The sequence below is a fragment of the Oncorhynchus nerka genome, linkage group LG26, assembly GCF_034236695.1.
Source record: "Oncorhynchus nerka isolate Pitt River linkage group LG26, Oner_Uvic_2.0, whole genome shotgun sequence".
NCBI lineage: Eukaryota > Metazoa > Chordata > Actinopteri > Salmoniformes > Salmonidae > Oncorhynchus > Oncorhynchus nerka.
The window spans coordinates 51852250-51877475 of NC_088421.1; the positions used below are offsets into that span (position 1 = coordinate 51852250).

At 43.9% G+C, this 25226-nt stretch overlaps 2 protein-coding genes across 2 annotated transcripts in view; both read right to left on the reverse strand.

Annotated features, from left to right (window-relative positions):
• Positions 1-25226, reverse strand: part of LOC135564809 (NACHT, LRR and PYD domains-containing protein 3-like) — a 130717-nt gene that overhangs the window by 64611 nt on the left and 40880 nt on the right. The window lies entirely within an intron of this gene.
• LOC135564799 (NACHT, LRR and PYD domains-containing protein 12-like) overlaps positions 1-25226 on the reverse strand; it is a 55822-nt gene that overhangs the window by 9641 nt on the left and 20955 nt on the right. The window contains exons 8-10 of the mRNA XM_065010854.1: positions 18706-18879; positions 15850-16023; positions 2513-2686 (exon numbers count right to left, since the gene is read on the reverse strand). Coding sequence (XP_064866926.1) covers positions 2513-2686; positions 15850-16023; positions 18706-18879 — 522 coding nt within the window. The remainder of the gene's footprint in view (positions 1-2512; positions 2687-15849; positions 16024-18705; positions 18880-25226) is intronic.

Consider the following 25226-nt stretch of genomic DNA (forward strand, 5'->3'; position numbering starts at 1 on the left):
ACTGTTTTCTGCCCCTCCCAAAATATATAATTAGTAGATAATTGGCCCTCTTTCTGAGACTCACCCACAAACAGAACCAAGCCTGGCCTGTTGAGGAGTGACGGAGGGGTGCTCTTATCTTATCGACGAACATAGACAGGGCTCTAACTCCTCTAGCTCCACAATGAAATAGGGTGCAGGCCAGGCAGCAGGCTGTTAGCCAACCTGCCACTAGCACAGTCAGTGTAGTCAGCTCAGCTATCCCCATTGAGACCGTGTCTGTGCCTCGACCTAGGTTGGGCAAAACTAAACCTGGCGGTGTTCGCCTTAGCAATCTCACTGGGATAAAGGCCTCCTCCATTCCTGTCATTATTGAAAGAGATCGTGATACCTTCCTGTCAGGGTTGCCCCCCCCGCCCCCCGCCCCCCCCCCCCCCCCCTTGGGTTGTGCCGTGTGGAGATCTATGTGGGCTATACTCGGCCGTGTCTCAGAGTTGTAGGTTGGTGGTTAGAGAAATCCCTCTAGTGTTGTTTGAGCTGTGCTTTGGCAAAGTGGGTGGGGTTATATCCTGCCTGTTTGGCCCTGTCCGGGGGTATCGTCGGATGGGGGCACAGTGTCTCCTGACCCCTCCTGTCTTGGCCTCCATTATCTATGCGTAGGGGGGCAAGGCACTCACTCACTCTCTCGACCTGAGCCCTAGGACCATGCCTCAGGACTACCTGGTCTGATGACTCCTTGCTGTCCCCAGTCCACCTGGCCATGCTGATGCTCCAGTTTATTGTTCTTTGACCCTGCTGGTCATCTATGAACATTTGAACATCTTGGCCATGTTCTGTTATAATCTCCACCCGGCACAGCCAGAAGAGGACCGGCCACCCCACATAGCCTGGTTCCTCTGTAGGTTTCTTCCTAGGTTTTGGCCTTTCTAGGGGAGTTTTTCCAACGTGCTTCTACACCTGCTTAATTTGCTGTATGGGGGTGTCGTCTGGGTTTCTGCACTTTGAGATATCAGCTGATATACGAAGGGCTTTATAAAATACATTTGATTTCGTGTTCTTTGGTGGTGAAAATGTACATATCTATATCTATATATATATATATCTATATATATATATATATAGATACATCAGTGTCCTGAAACCTGCCATATCTATTCATAAATTAATCTATCCTTATTATAAATGATCAAAGTATTGCCTGCAGATAGAAACATGTATAGTACAAATATGTGAGTAGACTGACCAGACCAGTTTAAAAAGCAGTATCAGTCAGAAGACAGTGAGGTATCAGATTTAGATTGTATTGCGTATACAGTCCACACCATATCTATTTAGACAGTGAGGTATCAGATTTAGATTGTATTGAGTATACAGTCCACACCATATCTATTTAGACAGTGAGGAATTAGATTTAGATTGTATTGAGTATACAGTCCACACCATATCTATTTAGACAGTGAGGTATCAGATTTAGATTGTATTGAGTATACAGTCCACACCATATCTATTTAGACAGTGAGGTATCAGATTTAGATTGTATTGAGTATACAGTCCACACCATATCTATTTAGACAGTGAGGTATCAGATTTAGATTGTATTGAGTATACAGTCCACACCATATCTATTTAGACAGTGAGGTATCAGATTTAGATTGTATTGAGTATACAGTCCACACCATATCTATTTAGACAGTGAGGTATCAGATTTAGATTGTATTGAGTATACAGTCCACACCATATCTATTTAGACAGTGAGGTATCAGATTTAGATTGTATTGAGTATACAGTCCACACCATATCTATTTTGACAGTGAGGTATCAGATTTAGATTGTATTGAGTATACAGTCCACACCATATCTATTTAGACAGTGAGGAATCAGATTTAGATTGTATTGAGTATACAGTCCATTTTAAATTTTAAATGTAGCTCTGTACTGCAACATTTTAGATCAAGTGTGACAGTAATTTTATTTGAGGGTATTATTAACTGTTATTTAACAGTTTCACTGTTTATAAAAATAAAAGCTATCTAGTCCCCCTATTTGCAGAAGCATTCAGACAAATTAACTTAAAGTTTATTAAAGTAGTCAAATGTATAGTTTTTGATTGAGAAGAGAAGCACAGCCTTCCTCTGTGACTAGACAGCCTGCAAAGTTAAATAATATTAAATTCAAACAGCTGTCTTGTCCCCTTATTTGAATAAGTCATAAGAATTGAATGAATAATGACTAATAATGAGTGAGAGAGTAACAGAGGCTACAACAAAACATGCTAACCTCTCACCATTACCAATAACAGAAGATACAACAAAACATGCTAACCTCTCACCACTAACCTCAAATGAAAGGTGACGTTCTGTACTGTCACTTTATATGAAACATTGTATCTCAAATCCAAAATGCTGGAGCATAGCATCATTTAAAACTGTAAGCTTCACTCTCCAAACACATATGGTGTGGACTACGTGTGTCTGGTAAATACATGTGGATCTGGTGAACAGTTCACTTGTTGACCAACTACAGGAATACTGACCTCAGAGTCTCCAGTTTACAGTGGGGATTCCCCAGTCCAGCAGAGAGCAGCTTCACTCCTGAATCCTTCAGGTCATTGTTACTCAGATCCAGCTCTCTCAGATGTGAGGGGTTTGAACTGAGAACTGAGGCCAACACTTTACAGGATGTGTCTGTGAGTTTACAGCCAGCGAGTCTGAAACAGAGAAATACAATGACAGACAGGTTGTATTAAAATGTTACGCTTAGCTTTCCCTGCTTAAGCTGTTACCCGTTCACAAATAATGTGTTGGGTTTGGCTGAGAAGCAACAGCCTTCCTCTGTGACCAGACAAATAGTGACAGAATATTTTTCTAAATGTTCAGACACAGTGTCCTGAAACCTGCCATATCTATTCATAAATTAACTTTTTAGGATAGGAGGCAGCATTTTCACTTTGGATGAATAGCGTGCCCAGAGTGAACTGCCTCCTACTCTGTCCCAGATGCTAATATATGCATATTATTATTACTATTGGATAGAAAACACTCTGAAGTTTCTAAAACTGTTTGAATTATGTATGTGTGTATAACAGAACTCATATGGCAGGTAAACTTCCAAACAGGAAGTGGAAATTCTGGGGCTGGTTGATTTTCAACTCATCGCCAATAACCTCACCATTACCAATAACAGAGACTCCAACAAAACATGCTAACCTCCACCATTACCAATAACAGAGGCTACAACAAAACATGCTAACCTCTCACCATTACCAATAACAGAGGCTACAAAACATGCTAACCTCTCACCATTACCAATAACAGGGGAGGTTAGCATTTTTTCATTACCAATAACAGAGGTTAGCATTTTTTCATTACCAATAACAGAGGAGGTTAGCATTTTTTCATTACCAATAACAGAGGAGGTTAGCATTTTTTCATTACCAATAACAGAGGAGGTTAGCATTTTTTCATTACCAATAACAGAGGAGGTTAGCATTTTTTCATTACCAATAACAGGGGAGGTTAGCATTTTTTCATTACCAATAACAGAGGAGGTTAGCATTTTTTCATTACCAATAACAGGGGAGGTTAGCATTTTTTCATTACCAATAACAGGGGAGGTTAGCATTTTTTCATTACCAATAACAGGGGAGGTTAGCATCTTGTCGTGTCTTTGGCTGTGCAGGATTAATTGCTATGACATGCTATTCTATAAAATAATTTCTCCATAATTAATATCACCTGATTGAGCTAATCATGTAAATGTAATTAACTAGAGTCGGGCACCACAAAATAATATTTATAGAGCTGTTATCTTCCGAATATACTCTTAAAGAACTAGTAATATTTTACATCAATAGCAGTCAATATCAATCGTCATTTTACTTCAGTCTCATAATCTGAAAGTTGTAAATTCTTGGTTATCTGCAAGAACCCTGGCTAACAACTTTGAACTTTTGAATCAGCAATACAAAATTGGGTTTAATTATGTATTTACTAAATACCTATCTAATCCCACAGAATAACATATACCGGGATAATTCTTTACGTCATAGGAAAACGTCCCTAGCGGGCGGAACAGATATGACAGGAGATAATCCAGACCTCCAACGACAGCTTGTTACACAAAGGCAAAGGGGCTGGGTTGAGTGAAAGAGCGGGAAGACAGGAACAAAGGCGAAGCTGTGCTATCGTAAATATAGTATCTTATGCATTCTAAATTACCGCCCATTTGGAAAAGGAAAATGCAGTAAATATTTACTCTGAGCTGCGCTTCAGTAGGTTGGTGGTAGATGGAAGACCGTGTTGCCAAACCGAGTCCTCTGTCCTTTGAAGAATGTCTCTGGTGGTCACTTGGATAAGTTGTAGTAACCTCGTTGTGTGGTAGATGGGATACTCTGTCTGTTCCTTCCTAACCTGCGTTTGCAGCTGAGGTCGCTAACTCAACGGCTAGGAGGTATCACTTCTGTAGTGAATAAGAGTTCAAAGTTCATACCATTCGCAACCAAAGCTCATGCTGATGTTGGCTTCGTTCTGCAGAACCATTCTGACATAGGATCCTTCATCCTACCTCATCGGAACAGGAAGTTCTGTTGTCGTCAAGGCTTTATATAGGAAGGGAGAAGAGGGCGTGTTTGAAAGGTTTTATAGCCCATGTCCCTTCACAGAGGCGGGCCACTGAGTGAGCAGCTCTAACTTATGAAAACCCACATCTCACATTTTAGAAGCTAAAATCACATTTCATCCCATCACAAATAATTTCATATTCAAACATTTAAATTGAACAATTCCATGTGAATCCGATAACTCTGTTGTGTAGACTTTCCACTGTAGAGTTCATGTCATCTTATCATTGATGAGAATGTCTCAGATGACAACAAACTGACATCATATTCATTAAGTACCACTGCATATGTTCAATTGTTCGGATTACCAGAATATAGTTCATTTCCCCCACCTTCTGATTATCCCAGAATCTCTATGTTAACCAAGGGTTTTGCAAATGTAACCTCAGTAGGGTAGAGAGGAAAAAGGGGGGAAGAGGTATTTAAGACTGTCATAAACCTACCCCCCAGGCCAACGTCATGACACTCTATAACTTTGTTATTAGTCATTATTCATTATTCATGATTCATTCATTATTATTCGTAATCATGGTAGCATCCACATGATGTAACACCCTGACCTGAGATCTCTGTTCTTCTATATATTTTGGTTAGGTCAGGGTGTGACTAGGGTGGGTACGCTAGTTTTTGCATTGTCTAGGTTTTTTGTATGTCTATGGTGGCCTGATGTGGTTCCCAATCAGAGGCAGCTGTTTATCGTTATCTCTGATTGGGGATCTTTAGGTAGCCATTTTCCCTTTGGTGTTGGTGGGATCTTGTCTATGTGTGGTTGCCTGTCAGCACTCGTTTGTATAGCTTCACGTTTCGTTTTGTTATTTTGTTAGTTTGTTCAGTGTTTCATTCTTTAAATAAATAAGAATGTACGCATACCACGCTGTGCCTTGGTCTGATCCTTATAACGAACGTGACCGAAGATCCCACCAACAAAAGGACCAAGCAGCGTGCCCACGAGGAGGAATGGACCTGGGAAGAGATTCTGGATGGAGCAGGACCCTGGACGCAGGTGGGGGAGTATCGCCGTCCGAAGGAAGAAATAGAGGCAGCGAAAGCGGAACGGCGACATTATGAAGAGTTACACTAATGAGGGAGGCACGAGAGGCAACCCCAAAACATTTTGGGAAGGGACACACGGGGCGATTGGCTGAGTCAGGTTGGAGACCTGAGCCAACTCCTCATGCTTACCGTGGGGAGCGTGTGACTGGTCAGACACCGTATTACGCAGTGATGTGCAAGGTGTCTCCAGTTTGCATTCATAGCCAGGTGCGCTCTATTCCAGCTCCTCGCATTTGCCGGGCTAGAATGGGCATCCAGCCAGGATGGATGGTGCCGGCTCAGCGCTCCTGGTCTCCAGTACACCTCCTTGGACCAGGATATCCTGCGCCGGCTCTGCGTACTGTGTCTCCGGTGCGTCTGCACAGCTCAGTGCATCCTGTAACAGCACCCCGCACTTGCCTGTCTCAAGTGAGCATCCAGCCAGGACGCGTTGTGCCAGCTCTACGCTCCTGATCTCCAGTGCGCCTACACATTCCAGTAAGTCCTGTGCCTCCTCCCCGTACTCGCTCTGAGGTGCGTGTCACCAGCCTGGTACCACCAGTGCGCCTCCACAGGTCTACAGTGCACCTCCACAGTCCAGAGCTTCCGGCGACAGTTCCCAGTCCGGAGCTTCCGGCGACGTTTCACAGCCCGGAACTTCCAGCGACGGTCCCCAGTCCGGGGTCTCCAGCGACGGTCCCCAGTCCGGGGTCTCCAGCGACGGTTCCCAGTCCGGGGCCTCCGGCGATGATTCACGTTCCAGTTCTACAAAGGCGGAGGGATCAGCGTAAAGCAGGGGGGCTGCATCCAGAACCGGAGCAGCCACCGAGGGTAGATGCCCACCCGGACACTCCCTTATAGGTTCAGGTTTGCAGCCGGGAGTCCCCACCTTTGGGGAGGGGGGGGTGTACTGTCACTCCCTGACCTGAGATATATGTTTTTGTTAGGAATCTTATGAATAATGACTAAACAATATTTACATTTAAATAGAACTATAATTCATTCAACTCTACCCTGTTTTACAATATCTGATTAATAATGTTAGTTCCTAAGAAAGAGGTTATGTAGCAGGGATAAGGGGTAATTATAAATGATCTACAATGACCATTGTAGAAGAAGGAATGTGTGTGTGTGTCTAAAGTAAGTAAAGAGGATCATTAACTTTTGTTTGAACCGACTCAGCTATAACTCTGTGGCGATCAAATAAGACAGCGAGAGCCTCTCCAGGTTTTCCGTATGTGGAACTGTCTGCTAAGTGGTAATAAACTATGGTGAGACTTCAGGAGATAATCCAGATATATTGTGTGTCATATATGTGCGCTAGTACGTTGGAATTAACTTTTGAACCTACTTTGTCCTGGTCGAGAGGGGGAGATACATTTTATAACCTATGACGTCATATTTGATATATAAACTGTTGTACAGGGTTCTATGAGCAGCGCGCTCCGAGAATAAATACTATTGGCTAAATTTGATAGACTGGTCTCTGTCTATTTCATGCAAATAAGGATATTACAAATTCTTAGAAACAGACAGAATGATTTTAATTGAATTGGTTAATTAATAACCTCTTATGGATAGCCAAGATGCTAGCGTCTCAACTGGCCAATTGCTGGGGGAAATGCAGAGCGCCAGATTCAAAAAAAAAATGCTATAAAATTCAAACTTATTATATCACACATGTAAGATACTCTATTAAAGCTACACTCGTTGTGAATCCAGCCAACATGTCCGATTTTTTAAATGCTTTTCAGCGAAAGCATAAGAAGCTATTATCTGATAGCCTGGAACATCTGCTCTATGAGTAAACAAAGGACCTAGCATGGCAGGAGCTACACAAAACGCTGAAATAAAATATAAAACATGCATTACCTTTGACAAACTTATTTTGTTGGCACTCCAATATGTCCCATAAACATCACAATTGGTCCTTTTGTTCGATTAATTCCGTCCATATATATCAAAAATGTCCATTTATAAAGCACGTTTGATCCAGAAAAAAACAGCTTACAAAAACGCAATGTCGCTACAAAATATTTCAAAAGTTGCCTATAAACTTTGCCAAAATATTTCAAACTACTTTTGTAATACAACGTTAGATATTTTTAAACGTTAATAATCGATAAAATTTTAGACGGGACAATCTGTATTCAATACAGAAAAGAAAATAAACCAGCACTGCTTTTCACAAAAGTGTCCCCAGTTCCGAGTTGGCCTACTTCTTCATAGCACAAAGGAATAACCTCAACCATATTCCAAATACTGGCGACATCGTGTCGAAGAGGTAGGAACTGGAAATAGGTTCCTATTAAATATCCAATGGCAAAGACAATATAGTGAACAGAGAGGGGGGGAAAAATTCTGACCAGTTAGTCCTCTGTGTTTTGCCTGCTACATAAGTTCTGTTATACTCACAGACATGATTCAAACAGTTTTAGAAACTTCAGAGTGTTTTCTATCCAGAACTATGAGTAATATGCATATCTTATATTCTTGGCATGAGTAGCAGGAAGTTGAAATTGGGCACGCTATTTATCCAAAAGTTAAAATTCTGCGCCTTTTGCCCCCTAATGGACACATATAGGAATTGTTAAATTCCTTTTACAGTTTTACTATACATTTTAGTTAGGTCAGGATGTGACTAGGGCGGGTACGCTAGTTTTTGTATTGCTAGGGTTTATGTATGTCTAGGGTTTTTGTAGGTCTAGGTGATTTGAATGTCTATGGTGGCCTGATATGGTTCCCAATCAGAGGCAGCTGTTAATCGTTGTCTCTGATTGGGGATCATATTTAGCTATTGTCGCTTTGGTGTTGGTGGGATCGTGTCTATGTGTAGTTGCCTGTCAGCACTCGTTTGTATAGCTTCACGTTTCATTTTGTTATTTTCTTATTCCCCCCCATCTATTCACCATTTGTGAATTGATCGCCCCCCCATCTAGCTTCAGAGTTTTTTCTGTTAGGTGACCTAAACTGGGATATGTTTAATAACACCCCGGCAGTCCTACAATCTAAGCTAGATGCCCTCAATCTCAGACAAATCATCAAGGAACCCACGAGCTACAACCCTAAATCTCATTGCCTGTATCCGCTACGGATCCGCAGTCAAACGACCACCCCTCATCGCTGTCAAACGCTCCCTAAAACACTTCTGCGAGCAGGCCTTTCTAATCGACCCGTCCCGGGTATCCTGGAAGGATATTGACCTCATCCCGTCAGTTGAGGATGCCTGGTCATTCTTTAAAAGTAACTTCCTCACTATTTTAGATAAGCATGCTCCATTCCAAAAAATGCTGAACTAAGAACAGATATAGCCCTTGGTTCACTCCAGACCTGACTGCCCTCGACCAGCACAAAAACATCCTGTGGCGGACTGCAATAGCATCGAATAGTCCCCGCGATATGCAAGCGGTCGCATCTGCACTCGTTCCGCAGGTAGTATTACATTTCTATACATTTCATTATAGTACAACGGTTTGATTTGTCTAATCTTAGCAATTTCTTCTTAGCTAGCTACATAGCCATCTTTGTATCATAGATAATTGCGTAATTATCGTATTTCGTCGTCCTAACGCAGTCTACACTGCCATCTGCCCTGCAGCTAGCCAGCTAGCTAACGTCCACCGTCTACCGATTAGCAGCACAACTATTACACTCAACTGAACGACTTGATTAGTGTAGTGTTAGCTAGCTACATAGTTGTCTTTGCTGTCTTCGTATCCAAGATAATTGTGTAGTTTAGAGTGTGTAGTTTTAGAGTGATTATCTTAATTTACCGAGGTTAGCTAGCCAGCTATTTGTCCTTAACGTAGGAGACACTGCTAGCTAGCCAACAGCTAGCCAACGTCTACCGAACAGAACTTCCGCACTCAACAATCCGGTCGCATTTCGCTTCGCTCCACAGGTAGTATCACATTTTTCATTTCATTTCATTACAGTACAACGGCTTGATTTGTTTGATCGTAGCTAGCTACATAGCTAGCTACATAGCAGTCTTTGTATCAAAGATAATTGTGTAGTCTAGAGCGATTTCCTAGGTTAGCTAGCCAGCTATTGTCGTTCTTTTAACGCAACATAACGTAATCAACACTGCTAGCTAGCCCCGAATAGCAGCACAGTAGAAACTATTACACTCAACGGAACGACTTGATTAGTGTAGTGTCAACAACGCAGCCACTGCCAGCTAGCCTACATAGTCAACAACGCAGCCTCTGGCAGCTAGCCTACTTCAGCAGTACTGTATCATTTTAATCATTTTAGTCAATAAGATTCTTGCTACGTAAGCTTAACTTTCTGAACACTCGAGACGTGTAGTCCACTTGTCATTCCAATCTCCTTTGCATTAGCGTAGCCTCTTGTGTAAGCCTGTCAACTATGTGTCTGTCTATCCCTGTTCTCTCCTCTCTGCACAGACCATACAAACGCTCCACACCGCGTGGCCGCGGCCACCCTAATCTGGTGGTCCCAGCGCGCACGACCCACGTGGAGTTCCAGGTCTCCGGTAGCCTCTGGAACTGCCGATCTGCGGCCAACAAGGCAGAGTTCATCTCAGCCTATGCCTCCCTCCAGTCCCTCGACTTCTTGGCACTGACGGAAACATGGATCACCACAGACAACACTGCTACTCCTACTGCTCTCTCTTCGTCTGCCCACGTGTTCTCGCACACCCCGAGAGCTTCTGGTCAGCGGGGTGGTGGCACCGGGATCCTCATCTCTCCCAAGTGGTCATTCTCTCTTTCTCCCCCTTACCCATCTGTCTATCGCCTCCTTTGAATTCCATGCTGTCACAGTTACCAGCCCTTTCAAGCTTAACATCCTTATCATTTATCGCCCTCCAGGTTCCCTCGGAGAGTTCATCAATGAGCTTGATGCCTTGATAAGCTCCTTTCCTGAGGACGGCTCACCTCTCACAGCTCTGGGCGGCTTTAACCTCCCCACGTCTACCTTTGACTCATTCCTCTCTGCCTCCTTCTTTCCACTCCTCTCCTCTTTTGACCTCACCCTCTCACCTTCCCCCCCTACTCACAAGGCAGGCAATACGCTCGACCTCATCTTTACTAGATGCTGTTCCTCCACTAACCTCATTGCAACTCCCCTCCAAGTCTCCGACCACTACCTTGTATCCTTTTCCCTCTCGCTCTCATCCAACACTTCCCACACTGCCCCTACTCGGATGGTATCGCGCCGTCCCAACCTTCGCTCTCTCTCCCCCGCTACTCTCTCCTCTTCCATCCTATCATCTCTTCCCTCTGCTCAAACCTTCTCCAACCTATCTCCTGATTCTGCCTCCTCAACCCTCCTCTCCTCCCTTTCTGCATCCTTTGACTCTCTATGTCCCCTATCCTCCAGGTCGGCTCGGTCCTCCCCTCCCGCTCCGTGGCTCGACGACTCATTGCGAGCTCACAGAACAGGGCTCCGGGCAGCCGAGCGGAAATGGAGGAAAACTCGCCTCCCTGCGGACCTGGCATCCTTTCACTCCCTCCTCTCTACATTTTCCTCTTCTCTCTCTGCTGCTAAAGCCACTTTCTACCACTCTAAATTCCAAGCATCTGCCTCTAACCCTAGGAAGCTCTTTGCCACCTTCTCCTCCCTCCTGAATCCTCCTCCCCCCCCCTCCTCCCTCTCTGCAGATGACTTCGTCAACCATTTTGAAAAGAAGGTCGACGACATCCGATCCTCGTTTGCTAAGTCAAACGACACCGCTGGTTCTGATCACACTGCCCTACCCTGTGCTCTGACCTCTTTCTCCCCTCTCTCTCCAGATGAAATCTCGCGTCTTGTGACGGCCGGCCGCCCAACAACCTGCCCGCTTGACCCTATCCCCTCCTCTCTTCTCCAGACCATTTCCGGAGACCTTCTCCCTTACCTCACCTCGCTCATCAACTCATCCCTGACCGCTGGCTACGTCCCTTCCGTCTTCAAGAGAGTGAGAGTTGCACCCCTTCTGAAAAAACCTACACTCAATCCCTCCGATGTCAACAACTACAGACCAGTATCCCTTCTTTCTTTTCTCTCCAAAACACTTGAACGTGCCGTCCTTGGCCAGCTCTCCCGCTATCTCTCTCAGAATGACCTTCTTGATCCAAATCAGTCAGGTTTCAAGACTAGTCATTCAACTGAGACTGCTCTTCTCTGTATCACGGAGGCGCTCCGCACTGCTAAAGCTAACTCTCTCTCCTCTGCTCTCATCCTTCTAGACCTATCGGCTGCCTTCGATACTGTGAACCATCAGATCCTCCTCTCCACCCTCTCCGAGTTGGGCATCTCCGGCGCGGCCCACGCTTGGATTGCGTCCTACCTGACAGGTCGCTCCTACCAGGTAGCGTGGCGAGAATCCGTCTCCACACCACGTGCTCTCACCACTGGTGTCCCCCAGGGCTCTGTTCTAGGCCCTCTCCTATTCTCGCTATACACCAAGTCACTTGGCTCTGTCATAACCTCACATGGTCTCTCCTATCATTGCTATGCAGACGACACACAATTAATCTTCTCCTTTCCCCCTTCTGATGACCAGGTGGCGAATCGCATCTCTGCATGTCTGGCAGACATATCAGTGTGGATGACGGATCACCACCTCAAGCTGAACCTCGGCAAGACGGAGCTGCTCTTCCTCCCGGGGAAGGACTGCCCGTTCCATGATCTCGCCATCACGGTTGACAACTCCATTGTGTCCTCCTCCCAGAGCGCTAAGAACCTTGGCGTGATCCTGGACAACACCCTGTCGTTCTCAACTAACATCAAGGCGGTGGCCCGTTCCTGTAGGTTCATGCTCTACAACATCCGCAGAGTACGACCCTGCCTCACACAGGAAGCGGCGCAGGTCCTAATCCAGGCACTTGTCATCTCCCGTCTGGATTACTGCAACTCGCTGCTGGCTGGGCTCCCTGCCTGTGCCATTAAACCCCTACAACTCATCCAGAACGCCGCAGCCCGTCTGGTGTTCAACCTTCCCAAGTTCTCTCACGTCACCCCGCTCCTCCGCTCTCTCCACTGGCTTCCAGTTGAAGCTCGCATCCGCTACAAGACCATGGTGCTTGCCTACGGAGCTGTGAGGGGAACGGCACCTCAGTACCTCCAGGCTCTGATCAGGCCCTACACCCAAACAAGGGCACTGCGTTCATCCACCTCTGGCCTGCTCGCCTCCCTACCACTGAGGAAGTACAGTTCCCGCTCAGCCCAGTCAAAACTGTTCGCTGCTCTGGCCCCCCAATGGTGGAACAAACTCCCTCACGACGCCAGGACAGCGGAGTCAATCACCACCTTCCGGAGACACCTGAAACCCCACCTCTTTAAGGAATACCTAGGATAGGATAAAGTAATCCCTCTCACCCCCCTTAAAAGATTTAGATGCACTACTGTTCCACTGGATGTCATAAGGTGAATGCACCAATTTGTAAGTCGCTCTGGATAAGAGCGTCTGCTAAATGACTTAAATGTATGTAAATGTAATGTAAATGTTCAGGGAAGTCAGGAACCAACACACGCAGTCAGTCAGGAAAGCAAAGTGCAGCTTCTTCAGGCAGAAATTTGCATCCTGTAGCTCTAACTCCAAAAGTTCCGGGACACTGTAAAGTCCATGGAGAACAAGAGCACCTCCTCCCAGCTGCCCACTGCACTGAAGCTAGGTAACACGGTCACCACGGATAAATCCATGATTATCGAAAACTTCAACAAGCATTTCTCAACGGCTGGCCATGCCTTTTTCCTGGTGTAACAGTATAACTTTAGACCGTCCCCTCGCCCATACCCGGGCACGAACCAGGGACCCTCTGCACACATCAACAACAGTCACCCTCGAAGCATCGTTACCCATCGCTCCACAAAAGCCGCGGCCCTCAGAGCAAGTAATGTCACCGATTGAAACGCTATTTAGCGCGAACACCGCTAACTAGCAAGCCATTTCACATCCGCTACACTGGCTACTCCAAACTCGGCCAACAGCTCCGCCCTCCCCCCGCAGCTACTCGCCCAAGCCTCTCCAGCTTCTCCTTTACCCAAATCCAGATAGCAGATGTTCTGAAAGAGCTGCAAAACCTGGACCCGCACAAATCAGCTGGACTTGACAATCTGGACCCTCTATTTCTGAAACTATCTGCCGCCATTGTCGCAACCCCTATTACCAGCCTGTTCAACCTCTTTCATATTGTCTGAGATCCCCAAGGATTGGAAAGCTGCCGCAGTCATCCCCCTCTTCAAAGGCACCCTGGACCCAAACTGTTACAGACCTATTTCCATCCTGCCCTGCCTATCTAAGGTCTTCGAAAGCCAAGTCAACAAACAGGTCACTGACCATCTCGAATCCCACCGTACCTTCTCCGCTGTGCAATCTGGTTTTCGAGCCGGTCACGGGTGCACCTCAGCCACGCTCAAGGTACTAAACGATATCATAACCGCCATCGATAAAAGACAGTACAGTGCAGCCGTCTTCATCGACCTGGCCTAGGCTTTCGACTCTGTCAATCACCATATTCTTATCGGCAGACTCAGTAGCCTCGGTTTTTCTAATGACTGCCTTGCCGCCTTTCGTTCCAGTTCTCTGCTGCCTGTGACTGGAACGAATTGCAAAAATCGCTGAAGTTGGAGACTTATCTCCCTCACCGACTTCAAACAGCTGCTATCTGAGCAGCTAACCGATCGCTGCAGCTGTACAAAGTCTATCGGTAAATTGCCCACCCAATTGTACCTACCTCATCCCCATACTGTTTATATTTATTTACTTTTCTGCTCTTTTGCACACCAGTATCTCTACCTGTTCATGACCATCTGATCATTTATCACTCCAGTGTTAATCTGCAAAATTGTAATTATTCGCCTACCTCCTCATGCATTTTGCACACAATGTATATAGACTCCCCTTTTTTTCTACTGTGTTATTGACTTGTTAATTGTTTACTCCATGTGTAACTCTGTTGTCTGTTCACACTGCTATGCTTTATCTTGGCCAGGTCGCAGTTGTAAATGAGAACTTGTTCTCAACTAGCCTACCTGGTTAAATAAAGGTGAAAAAATTCTTTAAATAAATAAGAATGTACGCTTACGACGCTGCGCCTTGGTCCGATCCTTATAACGAAAATGACACTCTATTCTTACTGACAATACCAGCGAAGTGACTCAAATGACAGGACATTATTCACCATTCAGATTCTATTAATTAAGAAAAACATAATCTAAAACACAACCAAAACAAACTGCAAGTGAATTCAACAAGTTAGTAGAATTACAAGATTGATGTAATCACTGCATTCATGGAATATGGGACCAAATACTAAACTCATGACTAAATTAATTTGTCCAAATAATTACGACTTTTTCAAATGGGAGAACTACATACATGAAGTGCTCTCATTTCTAAATGTTAAAATATATATCTATGAATACCTTTAGTCTTTTGTCTGGTAAACACAACAATTTTGTAGAATCACTGTCACGCCCTGGTCTTAGTATTTTGTGTTCTTTATTATTTTGGTCAGGCCAGGGTGTGACATGGGTTAATTATGTGGTGTGTTTTGTCTTGGGGTTTTGTTAGGTATTGGGTGTGTGGCTTAGTGGGGGTATCTAGCAAAGTCTATGGTTGCCTGAAGTGGTTCTCAATCAGAGGCAGGTGTTTATCATTGTCTCTGATTGGGAACCATATTTAGCCAGCCATATTCTTTGAGTGTTCGTGGGTGATTGTTCCTGTCTCTGTGCTTGTTTGCACCAGATTAGGCTGGTTAGGTTTTCACGGTTATTGTATTGTTCGTGTTTATTCGTTTATTAAACATGTATCAAAATTACCACGCTGCATTTTGGTCCGCTTCTCTTTCGACGGAAGAAAACCTTAACAATCACAAGCTTGATGTAATCACTGCAGGAAAATTGAACCAAACACTAAACTTTTGACTAAATTAATTTGTCCAAATAATTACTACTTTTTCAAATGGGAGAACGACATATGTTAAGTGCTTTCATTTCTAAAGGGTAAAATATATATGAATGAAAATAAAAAATACCTTTAATATACCTTTAAAATACCTTTAAATAAAAGGTGACATTCTGTACTGTCGTCTAATATGTAACATTCTATCTCAAATCCAAAATCCTGGAGAATAGTACCAAATGTAAAACTGTAAGCTTCACTGTCCAAACACATGGTGTGGACTATGTGTGTCTGGTAAACATTTACATTTACACATGTGGATCTGGTGAACAGTTATCACTTGTTGACCAACTACAGGAATACTGACCTCAGGGTCTCCAGTTTACAGTGGGGATTCCACAGTCCAGCAGAGAGCAGCTTCACTCCTGAATCCTTCAGGTCATTGTTACTCAGATCCAGCTCTCTCAGGTGTGAGGGATTTGAACTGAGAACTGAGGCCAACACTTTACAGGATGTGTCTCTGAGTTTACAGCCAGTGAGTCTGAAACACAGAGAAATACAATGACAGACAGGTTGTATTAAAATGTTACACTTAGCTTTCCCTGCTTACACTGTAACCTGTGCACAAATAATGTGTTGGGTTTGACCTCAGAGCTGAGACCAGAGAAGCACAGCCTTCCTCTGTGACTAGACAGCCTGACAGCCTGCAAAGAGTCAAATCATATTAAAACCACACAGCTATTCTTTGGTGGTGAAAATAGTGGCAGTGTATTTTTTGCTAAATGTTCAGATACATCAGTGTCCTGAAACCTGCCATATCTATTCATAAATGGATGTTTCATTAATAATAATGACAAATTACCCAAGTATTGCTTGGAGATAGAAAGATGCATATGAACAAATATTTGAGTAGACTGACCAGACCAGCTAAAAAGCAGTATCAGTCAAAAGACAGACAGTGAGGAATCAGATTTAGATTGTATTGAGTATACAGTCCACACCAAATCTATTTAGACAGTGAGGAATCAGATTTAGATTGTATTGAGTATACAGTCCACACCATATCTATTTAGACAGTGAGGTATCAGATTTAGATTGTATTGAGTATACAGTCCACACCATATCTATTTAGACAGTGAGGAATCAGATTTAGATTGTATTGAGTATACAGTCCACACCACATCTATTTAGACAGTGAGGAATCAGATTTAGATTGTATTGAGTATACAGTCCACACCACATCTATTTAGACAGTGAGGAATCAGATTTAGATTGTATTGAGTATACAGTCCACACCACATCTATTTAGACAGTGAGGAATCAGATTTAGATTGTATTGAGTATACAGTCCACACCATATCTATTTAGACAGTGAAGGTATCATTTTAAATGTGTCTCTATACTCCAACGGTTTGGATTTCTGATCAAATGTTCCATATGAAGTGACAGTATGTAATGTCACCTTTTATTTTAGGGTATTTCCATTCATTCCCTGGGGTGGCAGGGTAGCCTAGTGGTTAGAGAGTTGGATTAGTAACTGAAAGATTGCTAGGTCAAATCCCTGAGCTGACAAGGTACAAATCTTTCATTCTGCCCCTGAAAAGGCAGTTAACCCACTGTTCCTAGGCTGTCATTGGAAATAATGTGTTCTTAACTGACTTGCCTAGTTAAATAAAAAATATCTGTTTAAATTAAATCACTTTATGTATCTATTCCCCCCATTTGAAGAAGTCATACGTATTCTGACCAATTCAATTATAGTGTATTAAAGACATCAAAGTTTAGTATTTGGTCAGATATTCCTTGACTACATCAAGCCTGTGACTGAAACTCGTTGGTTGCATTTGCAGTTTGTTTTGGTTGTGTTTGGGGTATGTTTTGCCCAAAATTGAAATGGTGGATGATGACTGGAGTCATTTTCTTTCTAAGTGAGTAGATAACATGTTTCTAAACACTACTAAATTAATCCTGATGATGCCATGATTAAGAAAAATCATGAATGAATCATGAATAATAATGAGTTACAACAAAACATGCTAACCTCTCACCATTACCAATAACAGAGGCTACAACAAAACATGCTAACCTCTCACCATTACCAATAACAGAGGATACAACAAAACATGCTAACCTCTCACCATTACTAATAACAGAGGCTACAACAAAACATGCTAACCTCTTACCATTACCAATAACAGAGGCTACAACAAAACATGCTAACCTCTCAGCATTACCAATAACAGAGGCTACAACAAAACATGGTAACCTCTCACCATTACCAATAACAGAGGCTACAACAAAACATGCTAACCTCTCACCATTACCAATAACAGAGGCTACAACAAAACATGCTAACCTCTCACCATTACCAATAACAGAGGATATAACAAAACATAATAACCTCTCACCATTACCAATAACAGAGGCTACAACAAAACATGCTAACCTCTCACCATTACCAATAACAGAGGCTACAACACAACATGCTAACCTCTCACCATTACCAATAACAGAGGATACAACAAAACATGCTAACCTCTCACCATTACCAATAACAGAGGCTACAACAAAACATACTAACCTCTCACCATTACCAATAACAGAGGGGGTCTAATCTTTGTGCCTCTGTAACTTTCTCATTCATCATCATTCATCGATTCATTCCTGATTATTCATACTCTTGGTAGCATCCACATGAATGTAGAAGTGTTCAGAAACATCTTCTATTCTTACTGACAATACAAGTGATGTGACTCCAAAATGACAGGACATTATTCACCATTCAGTTACTATTTGGAAAAACATAATCCAAAACACAACCAAATCAACCTGCAAATGAATTCAACAAGTTAGTAGAATCACAAGCTTGATGTAATCACTGCAGGCATGGAATATGCAACCAAATTCTAAACTTTTGACTAAATTAATTTGTCCAAATAATTACGACTTTTTCAAATGGGAGAACTACGTACATAAAGTGCTTTAATTTCTAAATGTTAAAATATATATCTATGAATACCTTTAAACAAAAGGAGACATTCTGTACTGTCACCTAATATGAAACATTTGATCTCAAATGCAAAATACTGGAGCATAGCACCACTTTAAAAAAATGCTAAGCTTCACTGTCCAAACACATATGGTGTGGACTATGTGTGTCTGGTAAACACATGTGGATCTGGTGAACAGTTATCACTTGTTGACCAACTACAGGAATACTGACCTCAGAGTCTCCAGTTTATAGTGGGGATTCCCCAGTCCAGCAGAGAGCAGCTCCACTCCTGAATCGTACAGGTCATTGTTACTCAGGTCCAGCTGTCTCAGGTGTGAGGGGTTTGACCTCAGAGCTGAGACCAGAGAAGCACAGCTTTTCCCTGTGACTCCACAGCCTGACAACCTGCAAAGAGTCAAATCATATTCAAATTCCACTGCTCTTCTTTGGTGGTGAAAATAGTGTCAGTACATTTTTTCAAAATGTTGAGATACAGTTTCCTGAAACCTGCCATATCTCAACTCAGCAAAAAAAGAAACGTCTTCTCACTGTCAATTGCGTTTATTTTCAGCTGAGCAGGGAACCAGGCATCTTTTCTTTTGGTGTTTTTCAGAGTCAGTAGAAAGGCCTCTTTAGTGTTCTAAGTTTTCATAACTGTGACCTTAATTGCCTACCGTCTGTAAGCTATTAGTGTCTTAAACCTCTCTGGGATATATGGGACGAGTCCCACTGGCCAAAATCCAGTGAAAATGCACAGCGCCAAATTCAAATAAATTACTATACAAATTAAACTTTCATGAAATCACACATGCAATACACAATATACAATATTAAAGCTACACTTGTTGTGAATCAGATTTCAAAAAGGCTTTACGGTGAAAGCAAATGATGCTATTTTCTGAGGGTATCACAAACAAACACAGACTATCCTATTTCAACCCTCCAGGCGCGACACAAAAAGCAGAAATGAAGATACATTTTGTCACGCCCTGGTCGAAGTATATTGTGTTTGTATTTATTTATATGGTCAGGCCGGGATGTGACATGGGTTTATTGTGGTGTGTTTTGTCTTGGGGTTTTGTGGGCGTATCTAGCAAAGTCTATGGCTGTCTGGAGTGGTTCTCAATCAGAGGCAGGTGTTTATCGTTGTCTCTGATTGGGAACCATATTTAGGCAGCCATATTCTTTGAGTGTTTTGTGGGTGATTGTTCCTGTCTTTGTGTTTGCACCAGATAGGGCTGTTTCGGTTTTCACATTTCATTATTTTGTAGATTCTTCATGTATAGTTTTTTCCTTCATTAAAATATCATGAATCATCATCACGCTGCATTTTGGTCCGACTCTCCTTCTCCACAAGAAAGCTGTTACAGAATCACCCACCACAACAGGACCAAGCAGCGTGTCAACAGGCAGCGGCAGCAGGAGATACGTAATAAGGAATTCTGGACATGGGAGGAAATCCTCAACGGGAGAGGACCCTGGGCTAAACCAGGGGAGTGTAGCCGCCCCAAGGTGCAGCCTGGAGAATATCGCCACCCCAAAGAAGAACTGGAGGCGGCGAGAGCTGAGAGGCGCTGGTATGAGGAGAAGCAACAGCGGCAACAGGAGCAACAATATCTGGACTAAACAACTTGGGAGGAGATAGACAGGTGGGCGGTCGACCCAGAGAGAGTGCCGGAGACCGCCTGGGATTCGCTGGAGCAGTGCGAAGCAGGTTATCGGAGAATGGAGTTGGCGAAGCAAGCATGGCGGCGCGGACGGAAGACCGAGAGTCAGCCCCAAAAATGTATTGGGGGGGGGAGGCTCAGGGAGAGTGTGGCAAAGTCAGGGTTCAGACCTGAGCCAACTCCCCCTGTTTATTGTGAGGAGCCAGGGAGGAGAACAGAACCAGAGCCGGTGTTGGAGGTGAGCGAAGCAGAGACTGTGAAGGAGTTAATGGGGAAATTGGAGGAGAGAGAAATGAGGGAGTTGCTGTGTTGGTGTTTTAAACATGGAATTCGCCCGACGGAGCGTGTCGGGGATTTGATGGCACCTGGGTCAGCGCTCCATACTCGTCCTGAGGTGCGTGTTAGTCGGCTGGTGAAGTTGATGCCAGCCTCACGCACCAGGCCTCCTGTGCACATCCCTAGCCTTGCACGTCCTGTGCCAGCACTGCTCTCAAGATCTCCAGCACGCCTTCACGGTCTAGCCCATCCTATGCCACCTCCACACACCAGCCCTCCGGTGGCAGCTCCCCGCACCAGGCTTCCTGTGCGTGTCCTCGGCCCAGTACCACCAGTGCCAGCACCACGCATCAGGTCTACAGTGCGCCTCGCCTCTCCAGCGCTGCCGGAGCCTTTCTCCTCTCCTGTGCTGCTGGAGTCTCCCGCCTGTTCAGCGCTGCCCGAGCCTTCCTCCTCTCCTGCGCTGCCGGAGCCTCCCGCCTGTTCAGCGCAGCCAGAGCCTTCCTCCTCTACAGCGCTGCTGGAGTCTCCCGCCTGTTTATAGCGCAGCCAGAGCCTTTCTCCTCTCCTGCGCTGCCGGAGTCTCCCGCCTGTTCAGCGCAGCCAGAGCTGCCAGCCTGCATGGAGCAGCCTGAGCTGTCAGTCTGCATGGAGCAGCCAGAGCTGTCAGTCTAGTCTGCATGGAGCAGCCAGAGCTGCCAGTCTGCATGGAGCGGCCAGTCTGCATGGAGCGGCCAGTCTGCATGGAGCTGCCAGTCTGCAAGGAGCCGCCAGAGCTGCCAGTCTGCAAGAAGCCGCCAGAGCTGTCAGTCTACATGGAGCAGCCAGAGCTGCCAGTCAGCATGGAGCAGCCAGATCCGTCAGTCTGCCAGGATCCGCCAGTCAGCCAGACACTTCCAGATCCGCCAGTCAGCCAGACTCTTCCAGATCCGCCAGTCAGCCAGACTCTTCCAGATCCGCCAGTCAGCCAGACTCTTCCAGATCCGCCAGTCAACCAGATTCTTCCAGATCCGCCAGTCAGCCAGGATCTGCCAGAACCGCCAGCCAGCCAGGATCTGCCGGATCCAACTACCTGCCTGAGCTTCCTCTCAGTGCTGAGCTTCCTCTCAGTGCTGGGCTTCCTCTCAGTGCTGAGCTTCCTCTCAGTGCTGGGCTTCCTCTCAGTGCTGGGCTTCCTCTCAGTGCTGGGCTTCCTCTCAGTGCCGGGCTTCCCCTCAGTGCCGAGCTTCCCCTCAGTCCCGAGCTTCCCCTCAGTCCCGAGCTGCCCCTCAGTCCCGAGCTGCCCCTCAGTCCCGAGCTGCCCCTCAGTCCAGTGGGGTTCTGGGTGAGGACTACTAGGCCATGGTCGGTGGCGAGGGTGGACTATCCTAGGACGCGAGGAGGAGGGACTAAGACATTGATTGAGTGGAGTCCACGTCCCGCGCCGGAGCCGCCACCATGGACAGACGCCCACCCGGACCCTCCCTATTGTTTTGATGTGCGTCCGGGAGTCCGCACCTTAGGGGGGGGGGGGGGTTCTGTCACACCCTGGTCGAAGTATATTGTGTTTGTATTTATTTATTTGGTCAGGCCGGGGTGTGACATGGGTTTATTGTGGTGTGTTTTGTCTTGGGGTTTTGTTAGGTATTGGGTGTGTGGCTTAGTGGGGGTATCTAGCAAAGTCTATGGCTGTCTGGAGTGGTTCTCAATCAGAGGCAGGTGTTTATCGTTGTCTCTGATTGGGAACCATATTTAGGCAGCCATATTCTTTGAGTGTTTTGTGGGTGATTGTTCCTGTCTTTGTGTTTGCACCAGATAGGGCTGTTTCGGTTTTCACATTTCATTATTTTGTAGTTTCTTCATGTATAGTTTTTTCCTTCATTAAAATATCATGAATCATCATCACGCTGCATTTTGGTCCGACTCTCCTTCTCCACAAGTTAGCCGTTACACATTTAATGTCTTACCTTTGAGCTTCTTCTGTCCAATATGTCCCATAAACATCACAAATGGTCCTTTTGAAATATATCCAAAATGTCAATTTATTTTAACCAGAAATCCAGAAAAACACTGGTTCCAGCTCACCCAACATGACTACAAATTATTACCTGTAATCTTTGTCCAAACATTTCAAACTACTTTTGTAATAGAACTGTAGGTATTTAACGTAAATAATTGATCAAATTAAAGACGGTGTTCAATACCGGTGGAAAACAAAGTGGAGCTTTCAGGTCACGTGCCTCTAACAAAGAGTACACTTCCCTCTACCCTCGTTCTGAACAGTGCTACTTCTTCATTTCTCAAAGGAAAAACCTCAACTAATATCTAAAGACTGTTGACATCCAGTGGTAGCAATAGGAACTGCAAGAAGGTCCCTTAGAAATCTGGATTCCCAATGAAAACCCATTGAAAAGAGTGACCTCAAACCAAAAGAATCTGAATGGTTTGTCCTCGGGGTTTCGCCTGCCAAATAAGTTCTGTCATACTCAGACATGATTCAAACAGTTTAAGAAACCTCAGAGTGTTTTCTATCCAAATCAACTGGTACTAATAATATGCATATCTTAGCTTCTGGGCCTGAGTAGTAGGCAGTTTACTTTGGACAGGTTTTTCATTCGGACGTGAAAATACTGCCACCTCCTTTGCTGTTGTTCTGATTTGCGCTTTCACACCAAAGTACGTTCATCTCTAAGAGACAGAACTAATCTCCTTCCTGAGCGGTATGATTGCTGCGTGGTCCCATGGTGTTTATACCTGCGTACTGTTGTTTGTACAGATGAACGTGGTACCTTCAGGCATTTGGAAATTTCTCCCAAGGATGAACCAGACTTATGGAGGTCTCCAATTTTTTTCTGAAGTCTTAGCTGATTTCTTTTGATGTTCCCATGATGTCAAGCAAAGAGGCACTGAGTTTGAAGGTAGCCCTTGAAATACATCCACAGGTACACCTCCAATTAACTCAAATGTCGTCAATTAACCTATCAGAAGCTTCTATAAAGCCTTGACACCCTTTTCTGGAATTTTCCAAGCTGTTTAAAGGCACAGTCAACTTAGTGTATGTAAACCTCTGACCCACTGGAATTGTGATTAAGTGAATTGTAAATTAAATAATCTGTCTGTAAACAATTGTTGGAAGAATTACTTGTGTCACGCACAAAGTCAATGTCCTAACTGACAAACTATAGTTTGTTTAACAAGAACTTTGTGGAGTGCTTGAGAAACGAGTTTTAATGACTCCAACCTCATGTATTTAAACTTCCGACATCAACTGTATACTACAAATATTTGAGAGGTCTGACCAGACCAGTTTATAAATCAGTATCTGTCAGAAGACAGACAGTGAGGTATCAGATTTAATTGAGTATACAGTCCACACCATATCTATTTAGACAGTGAGGTAGCAGATTTAATTGAGTATACAGTCCAGACCATATCTATTTTTACAGTGAAGCTAACATTTTAAATGTGGCTCTATCTATGAGATCAAATGTTTGATATGATATTCATTTGCAGTTTGTTTTGGTTGTTTTGCCCAATAGTAACTGAAATGTGGATGATGACTGGAGTAATTTTCTTTCTAACTGAGTAGATAACATGTTTCTAAACACTACCAAATTAATATAGATGATGCCATGATTTATACAAATCATGAATGAATCTGTTATGTTCGTCGTCGGAATGAGACCAATGAGGCCTGGAAAGTGTACATCTTACTTTATTTTAGATGAAAAAACAACAAAAGGTCAATGAACGTAAAGTTCTGCAGGGCTATACAGCAACTGTGCAAAAACAAGATCCCACAAACTGGGGTGGAAAACAGCATGCCTAAGTATGATTCCCATTCAGAGACAACGATAGGCAGCTGCCTCTGATTGGGAACCATACCGGCCAACAAAGAAATAGAAAACTAGAATGCCCACCAAATCACACCCTGACCTAACCAAATAGAGAAATAAAGGTCAGGGCGTGACAGAATCATGAATAATATAATGAGTGAGAAAGTTACATGCTAACCTCTCACCATTACCAATAACAGAGGATACAACAAAACATGCTAAACTCTCACCATTACCAATAACAGAGGCTACAACAAAACATGCTAACCTGTCACCATTACCAATAACAGAGGCTACAACAAAACATGCTAACCTCTCACCATTACCAATAACAGAGACTACAACAAAACATGCTAACCTCTCACCATTACCAATAACAGAGACTACAACAAAACATGCAAACTTCTCACCATTACCAATAACAGAGACTACAACAAAACATGCTAACCTCTCACCACTACCAATAACAGAGACTACAACAAAACATGCTAACCTCTCACCACTACCAATAACAGAGACTACAACAAAACATGCAAACTTCTCACCATTACCAATAATAGAGGAGGTTAGCATTTTTTCTGATCTTTGTGCCTCTATAAATTTGTTATTCATCATTATTCACAATTCATTCATGATTATTCATAATAGCATCCACTTGAATGTAGGAGTATTCAGAAACATGTTCTGTTCTTACTTACAATACAAGTGAAGTGACTCCAAAATGACAGGACATTTTTTACCATTCAGTTTCTATTTGGAAAAACATCTAAAACAAAATGAAGACAAACAGCAAATGAATTCAACAAGTTTTAGAGTCAGAAGCTTGATGTAATCACTAGAAGCATGGAATATGGGACCAAACACTAAACTTTTGACTAAATGAATTTGTCCAAATACTTGCGACTTTAAAGTGCTTTCATTTCTACACAGGCAAATGTTTATGGAACCTGTTAAATAAAAGGTGCCTCAGTTTGTTATATGTTATACAGAATGT